Raw genomic sequence first — 10,801 nt, 5'->3', positions numbered from 1 at the left:
CTCTCTATGAATACAGTATATTTACAGCAAATCAACTACACAACTTCTCTAAGAAGCTCCAAGAAAAAAGATGTTGACCACTGGTACACACCTGCAATTCTAAGATTTATTCGGCAATACGCATTTATCTGTTCAAACAAGCAGTGGTGGAAAATGTACTCAGATATTTCACTTAAGTAAAAGTATCATGGCTGTAGAAATACTCTGTTACAAGTAAAAGTCTGGAATTCTAAATTTACTTGAGTGAAAGTACAAAAGTATTGGTATCAAAATGTACTTAAAGTACCCAAAGTAAAAGTACTCATTGTGCAGAATGTCAAGTTCAAAATATTTTAGAATATTTTGAAAATAGCAGATCTACAAGCTCACAATGTGTCGCATCGCGACACATTGTGAGCTTGTAGATAGCTATTTTCAAATGGCCAAAATATATATAGGGCTGAAGTGGGTAATGTATGTGTTGTGTGATAATAATCCAAATCTACAAAGTAACTAGTAACCAAAGCTGTCAAATAATTGTAATGGAGTAAAAGTACAATATTTGCCTCTGAGATGTAGTGGAGTAGAAGTAAAAGTATTGAAAATTGGAAATGCTCCAGTAAAGTAAAAAAAAAAACAACCTCAAAATTGTACTCAAGTACAGTACTTGAGTAAATGTACTTAGTTACTTTACATCACTGCAAGCAAGTTGCATATCAAGGACAAATACGCCCAGACATTTGCACAGATTGTATTATTGATTGTGTTGATGCCAACTAGAGTAACAGCTGTTTACACTTTAGTTGGCAGCCATGGTCTCGTCCATCCAATCACGCAGCACAATGATGCTGGAGTAAACACCAGGCATGCTGGTAGGGCAGCCTGGCAAGCCCCAGGAGGTCACACCAACCAGGGTCCAGGCTCCATCCATCTTACACACCAGGGGACCACCAGAGTCACCCTGAAACAACAAGGAGTTATGTTTAACCACTTACACCACAACACTTATTTTGAAAAGAGCAGATCTATAGACAGATTTCTTGTTTACCAACATTGAGACTGCACGTGCAGGTGCCTGTTTCATGTAATCAATTCACAACAGATCCCCAAACCTGTTGTTTGGGGAGCGATGGTTTCAGTTCATTCAACCTTCTCTGTGTGTTGGCTAGTGAGACGCTCCTAGCGAGACATATATACTTCACCAGAACAGCTGACATACAAGCTCATAGCGCGTCGCGGATGCGACCGTTGTGAGCTTGGAGGTCTGCTATTCTCGGCCGTTCTCTGCATGCGACACCTTTGCACGGCGGAGCATAAATTAGGTTTGAGGGGATACAGCTCTGCGCGATCAAGCAGGCTCTAGTGCCGTGATCATAGAGCGCTCCCTCTGCGACTGGAGGTGCATGGGGTTTGGGGACAACTGCTTTGAGAAACGCTATAATTGTTTAGACACAAGTTGACACAACATAAACCAAGGTATATATTTCAAGAGGCGGAGATCTCCATATTGGGAGGAAAACAGTATCAGAAAGTTTGATGGGATGTATTACACGTTTGGCAACACATTTGGTTGTGAAGTGTAAGTATTCCTCTGTGTTTCATGTGTTCGCAAAGGCTTTCCAAACTCTAGTCCGGAGAGTCAGGAGACCGTCTTTCCGAAGCTCTGAATGCCATCCAAAGTGTACTTATTCACCTACCCCTTTCTGAAGAAAAGTGTGGATGTTGGGAAGGAGTATGTTTTTGCTCTTTACACTCACCTGGCAGGTGTCAGCTCCAGCAGCTCCGGCACAGAGCATCCGACTGGTGATCCGTCCAAGCCCGTAACTGTTGCACTTCATGTCGCTGATGAGGGGCACACAAACCTGCTGCAGCTGGTCAGGGCTCCTGGGAGCTGTTAAAAATAATCAGAATTCATGTCGTCAAATGTCTTGCGCACACTGCCACTGACATTTACATTTACATTTGTTTTATTTTCTGAACAAGACGTTTAAAACTGATTGACAATTGCTGATGTTCTATATGTTGAATACATCTAAATCACTGTACTGGTACAATGGTCCAATCTGTGGTTTAGGGATGAAAAGTGTGTTTCCTGTCGTTCACTCACGTCGGTGGCTGGTCCGGCCCCAGCCAGTGGTCACACACTCCATGCCATTAGCGAGGTTGTCACTAGTCTCAGGCACACACACGGGGGACACGCGGTCGTTCATCTGGGCAGGGCTTTGCAGCTTGATCAGTGCGATGTCATAGTCAGTAGTTGCGGCGTTGTAGTTGGGGTGACTGAAGACCTACCAGGGAAATCACATCAATTCACACATCAAACATCAATCAACCAAATTTTTTTACAATCTGGAGCCACGAACATAAAAAGGTATGCCAAAAAAAAAACAAGCAGGTAATGGAGATGACTCTGATAACAAATATAACAAAAATAACACCATATGTCATGTCATATAAAACAAACGGCCTACCTTTCCAATTGTCATCCTCTGGATTTGTGTGTGTGTTAAATTGTGCTGGCCCAGGACTACACGGTTTAGTGTACTGAAAATGTAAAGAAAATAAATAAATATATATATATATATATATATATATATATATATATATATATATATATATATATATATATATATATATATATATATATATATATATATATATATATATATATATATATATATATATATATATATATATATATAACATTATATATATTATATACATAGTCTACTGTACCTGACACGGCAGTGGGCAGCAGTCACAACCCAGTCCTTGTTGATCAGTGATCCACCACAGAAATGAAAGCCCCAGTAGGTCTGAATTCACATTAAGGTTTCATTAGTAACATTAGGATTTAACTAACTTAGAGTGTCTCAGTAATTCAGCTACTATGAAATGACAAAACATAGCTTCCCCTCCTTAACTTTCATCCACCTTTTTTGCACTCACACAGATAACCACACACACACACACACGCGCGCACGCACGCGCGCGCATGCATGCATGCATGCATGCATGCATGCATACATGCATACATACATACATACATCAAAGAAATACATAATGATGTGTAGATATAATATAGATATATATTTTCTATAGATATAAAAGCAAGACAGTGTGGATAACAACAGAGAGAGTGATGTACCTGCAGGGAGACCTGCCAGGGCCAGGAGTGAGGTACAGCCTCCTCACCGTTGATGATACCTAATCCATCTCTGGGACATCCAGGGACTTTTGGTTTGATGGCAGGAACACCACAGTCTGAAGAACATACACACACATGCACACAAACACGGACGCGCACACACACACACACACACACACACACACACACACACACACACACACACACACACACACACACACACACACACACACACACACACACACACACACACACACACACACACACACACACACACACACACACACACCAGGGCGGATTTAGCAATTGTGGGGCTCCAAGCAATGCTCAACTTTATGGGAACCCACAAAATGTAATACATATACATAATACATATTATAGCCACAGTGGCATATCCTTGTTGATTACGTGATGACATAGAGGGGGAAAACCTATTTGCTGTGTGTGTAGCCTACCTTTATTTCTGCATGTTTAAGGTGCACTTATGTATGAGAAATTTCAACGCACCAGTCCTCTCTGTCTGTCTGTCTGTCTGTCTGTCTGCCTGTCTCTCTCACTCTTCTGTCTGTCTGTCCATATCTCCCTCTCTCTCTCCCCCTACCCCCACCCCCCCCCCTCCCCCCCTCCCCCTCTCTCTCTCTCTCTCTCTCTCCTCTCTCTCTCTCTCTCTCTCTCTCTCTCTCTCTCTCTCTCTCTCTCTCTCTCTTGCGCGCGCAAAGCAAATGGAAACCCCAAACCCTGTCGCCTTTGATTGACTGTCGATAAAATCATACTTGATAAATGGAATTAACAACCACATTTACATCACAGGGATTGATACATATGGTTTACAGTTTCAATGATATAATATAATTAACATTCTGGTTATTCACATACTGTATCACACACTGTACACCAGTTCACTCCCCAGTCCCCACCACAATTATATACATATATAAGGTAAATATATAAATATATTTTATTCACCATGGGGGCGAGGCCCCTTTTGCGTCAGAGCTCCACTGCTTTGCTGGTTTAAAACCGCCTCTGTGTACACACACACACACACACACACACACACACACACACACACACACACACACACACACACACACACACACACACACACACACACACACACACACACACACACACACACACACAGGAAAAAAAACACTTCATTACTGCCGTTTGAAATCAATTCATTCAACCTGTTGTATATTATAGTGTGAAGGGTGAAGGTACTGCAGCAAGACACGCACAGCTTTTGTAAACAAATTACAACATTACAGAACTTTAACTTCTTGAACATATTTTAAACTTCATATCACGGTTTCCCACAAAACTAGCAACAATAGCCAATCTAAAAGCTAAACATTTAAAGTGTTGTGAGCTTGTATTTGGCCCAAATGATCTCCTTTATATTTGGGCCGAATGTAAAGCAGTGAAAGTAAGATTTTTCTAATTATTTGGCTACATTTTCTATTAAATGTATTCTGTTTGTGTTTCTATAGCCACATTCCAATACCCAAATCTCTGATCACTCGCTCACTCCACATTCGATCCTCCAGCTTAACCCAAATAGTTTTATGTTTTGTCCCAAATGATAATTTGCTTTTTGAGGGGCCGAGACCGGAGAGCGAGTGAGCTCTCCAAGCCTCTTGGAGCGTCAAACAGTGAGTGTACATGGAGTGTAGGCTTCTTGTATGTACTGTCTCCTCGGGCTATGGGAGGGAAACCTGTCTGGAGATGGAATCTTTAAAAAAAAAAACTGCAGTGCCGTACCGCAGCCTTCAAGGGGATGTTTTAAAGCCGATTAAACATTTTCCTGTGTGCTGCTCATATCCTAAAATGTAAACATAATGTGCCTGCATGCGTGGGGGCTCAACTCAACTCCCATTAGCCCCCCCAGCCGCGACCGAATTTTTCATTGACTACTTTATTAACAGTTTGACAATAGTACAGTGGTACGATTTTAAAATGAATGTCCAAGGGCTTTTTATGACACAGCATGTTTCAACATTTCAGCATCATAAGAAAATGCTGAAAAGTGCTTTACAGAGCAAACAAATAAATAAAGCGGATGTGCTTTACAGAAAAAGCAATAATAATATAACAATAAAGCAAAAAGAAGAGCAAAAACAACATTAAAATCATTTAAAGAAAAATGGGATCTCTCAGCCAAGTTATCACATAATCTGTAGGGTCCCAGTCCGTATAGGTGGCCTATGTAACTGATTGGGGGGGGGGGGGGTGCTGATTAAATTCATCTGGCCACTGAACCCCTTTAGCACTCTTTCTGGGCTTTTGTTCCAAGTGTTGTCGGCTCTCTCGCGGGCACACATTTGCACCTTCAGAGCGCCCTGCTATAGTAATGGTAATTCATTTGGGCCCCGACATCTGAGATTCTTGTGGGGGCTGATTATTTAGGGTGGGGGCTTATGCCCCGAAGCCCCCATGGTATCGGCGTCCATGAGTACTTGTAACTTGATTAAACCGCAGAGATACTGAAGTGCATTTATATATATAATTCTGAATAACAGAGATCAAAGCTACTGAAGCAACAAATTATATAATGGGTTGATTTTTATTTATACAATGATGCTGTTCGCTGTGCGAAAATGCATGTCAAACAGCTCAAATATGAGAAAAACAGCATCTAATATACAACATGACATGCAGGAGCAGCGAGTGAGTGAGCAGGCAGGAGTGAAATATTGGAATGTGTCCATCAGTCCAACCGGCTTGATTCCTCCTGACTCGCATATACAGTAATCCTCTCCTCCTCACTCTGCGGCGGGACTAGTGCACGAGTGGAGTGAGCGAGTGTGGAAGTTGGGGTATTGGAATTTGGCTATTGTCTCAGAGAGATTTCAGCCAAACATCCTGACTGGTATTTGCAATCGGCTCTGTCACATGCATCTGTTGACCAATCAAATGATTCTATTCACAGCACATCACAGACTATCTCTGTGCTGGAAGGTGATGTGAGGTTACAATGAGTGGACTGACTAAACAATACTTACATTATGTGCTGCCTTTTATGTCTGACTTTAAAGATTTTATGTATTATTGTGTATCATTTTTAAGTGGTTTAGGCCATATTTGAATTTGCACAACATGGCTATTTTATATTATGTTTATTTTTAGTGTATCATTTATATTCATTTTATATTTTACACATTTCAATGAAGTTCTGCTCATGTAAACAATAATTCAGATCATACGAAGTAACTTAGTAGTCTTTTCAGATGCTCACTCTTACTCAAGTAATTCTTGGGGTGGCTTTACTTCTACTTGAGACATTATTATTTTAAAGAAACAAAGCCTTTAATTGAGAACAGTTTTTGGCTTCTCTACCCACCTGTGTCTGTGGTTCCGTTGCCAACAACCACTTCTTCAGGGGAACGCACATAGACTGCTGATGTCAGGTGTGAGCCTGTTGAAAACATGGAGAGTACCAGTCAAAGCTGAGCAATGCAACTAAAAGGTGGGAAAAAAGTGGTCCAAGTACACTCAGGTCCGTTTTTAGAAATACAAGCTCACAGCTCACTTTGTGGCGCGCTATGAGCTTGTAGATCTGCTATTTTTGAAAAAGTTGTGCAAATCTTTGAATATACATTGTTTATAGCAAACATTTTTTACTAAAATCTTTGCAGCTGGGGGTCCCTGGAACAAAATATCTTGAGATGTTGGTCAGTGGCCAAATCATTTTAGGGGTCCCTGACATGAAAAAGTTTGAGCAGCACTGATATAGCAACATAAGTTTTTCAGCAAACTGTTTTGGATTTAGAAGACATTTGTAGAATCGGCTTCAGGTCTTAATGGGTTAGTTAGGTGGTGTTAAAATAAAGTCATACTGTACCTGAGCTCCACAGCAGAAGGAACACCAAGGTTATTTCATTCATATCTGTCTGTCAGGACTCATACACTGATATGTCTGTAGCTGTGTCAATAAACATACACTGATATGATCCAATTAGTCTTCAGTCTGAACATGACCTTCACTGAACAACACGTCTTATATCTTTGTAGTTGTCACATGTCAGCTCTACTCATTATGTATTCATCAGGGAGTGGTTTATTTTATTAATGACATTCTGACTGGGTGAACACAAGCACACACACACACACACGCGCGCACACGCACACACACAGAGTTGAGGACAACACAAGTGCGTCTTATGACAACTGTTGACATTTGGTTATCTTAATAGTGTGTTAAAAACATGACATTGATGGACAGTATGTAGTGCCAGGTTATGAATGATCACAAACACAAAAACATGAAATGTTAACATTTTTTTGTGCTTCTCAGTATGATACATCTACATTAAAGGACGACTTCACCGCTTTTCAACCTATCTTCATATAATTGGTCCTCACTAATACTCATGATAAAATGGTACAATTTTTTTCTACTCGGTCTGTGTCTCAGAGGAGGGCTGTGGACAGTTCAGAGTCCTGTCTACCAGTGACATCATCAATGGGGAATCCAAGCTAATAGAAACTGCAGGCTTTCTATTACTGGAAAGTTGCAATGCAATAAAAGAAGCCATTGTTCTCATGTTAATAAAAATCTAAATAAAAAATGTGAAATCTTGTTGGGAAAAAAGATCATGCCTAACGATGATGTCACTGGTAGACAGGTTTCTGAACTGTCCACAGCCCTCCTATGAGACACAGACCAAGTAGAAAAAAAATGTACCATTTTATCATGAGTATTAGTGAGGACCAATTATATGAAGATAGGTTGAAAAGCGGTGAAGTCGTCCTTTAACCACCAGATCAAGATCTGAGGTGTTCTGCTACTTGAGTTTGTGGTCGTGTTTTTTCCTGCCTTCATTAGATGGTACAGTTTAGAACGACAGGAAACAGTGAGAGAGAGAGAGAGAGAGAGAGAGAGAGAGAGAGAGAGAGAGACGCACGTATATACGTTAACCACTAGGCCGTTGGCGCCCTGTGTGTGGTGTTTTGCCAAAATCAGCCGTTTTCAAAATTGTGCAGCAGAAAAGCAATGCACATTCTGTTAGTTACACGGACCAAGAACACATCCAAAACTAAAAAGGGAAGTCAAGGTGAGAGCCGTTAGAACGTGTTAACCACTGCTGACTTCATTTGATTTGATTTGCACAACAGTTATATATACATATGCATGATATGTTAGTTCTTTCCATGGGAAAGTTGACAGTTAGTTGTTGTGCTGGTGAGGTAAGAAACCCTAGGGGGCTTAACCGTTCTACATTACGCACAAATTAATTAAAATGACTTTAATTCACTGTTTTCCCGTGTGGAAGACTTAATTTTTGATGTTATTCAAAATAATGTTAATGTTATTGAAATCACTTATCTTTTAATGATGGTTGTTGGCAAACTGGTGCTAATCTGGGTCACTTTATCACTTTCATTTAATTACTGCAGACAATCAAAGGTAGAGCATGTTGGCTTCAACGGACGCAACATTGAAGCGATATGCACATGTAAGCCATTCAATTTATGTTCCCTAACATTTTCGATAAGAGAATTGATAAGCCAACACCTTATTGATTTCCCATTCTCGATAACTTTGGATTAGAATTCATGATATAATCGATTGTGGATCCCCATCCCTGACTGCCTGCCTCCTCCTCCAGATGAGAGGAGGCGTCATTTCAAATCGGGCCCACCACTGTGTCATCAGCAAACTGGACGATGGTGTGAAATTCAGGCTGTTTCTGGCCACACATAGAATAGAATAGAATAGTCCCCAATAATCCTTGGGGTTTATTTACCCATCCTATAATCACTAGGAGCAGTGAGCAGCCATTCTACGTTGCTCGAGGAGCAATTACGGGTTAAGATTCTTGCTCAGGGACACACATCTACTGGTCTGGCCTGGAATCGAAAACTCTGTCCTTCTGTGTATCTGACCTGCAATGGGTCGAAGGAAGCCGGTTATTTCACTTTTCCAATGTAACCTGTTTATTAACATTTCTTTTAACTCTTGATCAATGAAGAAAGAATATATAGAATATATAGAGCTGGCTCAACGGTGCAAAGTTGTGGTCATGTTCGCAGCCTCTAGTCTGCTGCTGTGTGTGTGTGTGTGTGTGTGTGTGTGTGTGTGTCACCGCAGAGCGAAAAGGATACAAGCTGGTTTCTTCACTTTTCAACGAGGCAGAGTTGATAGGAATCATAGAACCAGATGAAAATATACCATGTTTAAAAAAAACATGAACTACAATTATGATAAGACTTTTAAATGGTAAAGGATGCATTGATATAGCACAGCAACTTTCTCCAAAGCGCTTTACAATGTGCATTACATTGTGTGTGTGGGGGCGTGCGTGCGTGCGTGCGTGCGTGCGTGCGTGCGTGCGTGCGTGCGAGGCACAGTTCTCTGACAGTGTTCGTTGGTGGGCCATTGACCTCCCAACAGTCCTCTGCTATCTGGGTTATAAAATCAGCGTCTCAAAATATTGATCAGTATTTCTGCTATGATTATTCATTGTATTGCTGTCTGTTATGATTATTTCTGAGTATTTCATCAGATCCAGTGTGTGGTCTTGTTGACATCGTTACATGCTGACATCAGCTAATATCAGGCACCGCTGGACCAGTCAGTGTGAAACTTTGCGTGTGCATTCCCACTATAGGCCCAGGAAGAACCGCCACTGCAACATTCTCTTGAACAAAACTCTTGAACCGTAGGTTCGTGGATGATGTTGCAACTCTCCGTATAGACCCCACCCATTTTTTCCAGACTAGGTTTTCCGCCATTTTGTACCAGTTTTGCTCCTACAGATTTTTTCCAAAATCTCATACAAATTGGTACACATTATCTCTGGGGGGAACGCACGCACACACGCACGCACACACGCACGCACGCACGCATGCATGCATGCATGCATGCACGCAGGGTGAGGAATCTAAACCCCTTTCCTGTCACATTTGTCAGTATAAAAATGTGGTGAGTACACTATCACATCATCTAAGTACACCAAGGCAGATTCTGTTATCAGACTTCCGAGACATGCTGCATCAACCTTTGAAAAGTGGCAGGAGCATTGCATAGGCCAAATAGCATGCGTTCAAATTCGTACAGGCCAAAAGGTGTGCAAAATGCGTTTTTCTCCCTGCCATCTTCAGCCACCTGTACCTGCCAGTAGCCTAACCACTAGCTAGATCAAGTGTTGAATAATAGTTGGCCTTAATTAGTCTTGTGAGAGTTTCCTCAATCCTAGGCAGAGGGTGGGCATCGCCATCTTTGCGAACGCGGAAGGAGGCGCGGCGAAGCCGCGACTCCGCCCAAGTGGAGCCTACTACTATGTAACTCGGCTCGGCTTGTGTGTCTGTCTGTGTGCAGTATGTGTGCAGCCGCGCCCCCATGTGACTCACGCTCTCATTGGCTCGTGCCCCCATGTGACTCAAAACTCCGTGACTGAAATATAGCAGCTGCACTACCTGTGTCCAGCCGCTAGAGTGCGCCAGAGTTCACTACTACAGTGTGGCTGAAATATAGAACTGCGTTCGCTTCCAGCGTTCGCGCTTCTTACTTGTTATATGTGACTTCATTCAACTTCGTAGTCTACGAAAATCTCAATTTACCATTCTTTTTACGGTCTATAAGACAATTGGTGCTGCTCTCTCTGACTACTCCAGTCTGTATCATGCCACAATATCTAGCTGACCTGCTTGATCACATAAATTGGTGCA

At 41.6% G+C, this 10,801-nt stretch overlaps 2 protein-coding genes across 2 annotated transcripts in view; both read right to left on the bottom strand.

Moving 5' to 3' along the window:
* Positions 1–442: 442 nt before the first annotated feature.
* The window catches only part of LOC311044702 (chymotrypsinogen A-like), a 53,297-nt gene continuing 42,938 nt past the window's right edge, over positions 443–10,801 (bottom strand). The window contains exons 7-8 of the mRNA XM_084056454.1: positions 1,737–1,870; positions 443–940 (exon numbers count right to left, since the gene is read on the bottom strand). Of these exons, the coding sequence (XP_083912580.1) occupies positions 779–940; positions 1,737–1,870 (296 nt within the window). The 3' untranslated portion in view covers positions 443–778. The remainder of the gene's footprint in view (positions 941–1,736; positions 1,871–10,801) is intronic.
* On the bottom strand, positions 2,079–7,102 carry LOC311045983 (chymotrypsin A-like; the record flags this gene model as incomplete). Its single annotated transcript, XM_084058053.1, has 7 exons — positions 6,972–7,102; positions 6,471–6,545; positions 4,094–4,153; positions 3,128–3,243; positions 2,716–2,795; positions 2,451–2,523; positions 2,079–2,267 (listed from the first exon to the last, which is right to left on the bottom strand). The coding sequence occupies exons 1-7, from the start codon at positions 7,012–7,014 to the stop codon at positions 2,079–2,081; spliced, it is 636 nt and encodes a 211-aa protein (XP_083914179.1). The 5' UTR covers positions 7,015–7,102.

This window comes from Gymnoscopelus microlampas (genome assembly GCF_963454915.1).
Source record: "Gymnoscopelus microlampas genome assembly, chromosome: 5".
Lineage (NCBI taxonomy): Eukaryota > Metazoa > Chordata > Actinopteri > Myctophiformes > Myctophidae > Gymnoscopelus > Gymnoscopelus microlampas.
The sequence above is the reverse complement of the archived record's forward strand: the minus strand, read 5'-3'. Positions and strand labels throughout refer to the sequence as shown.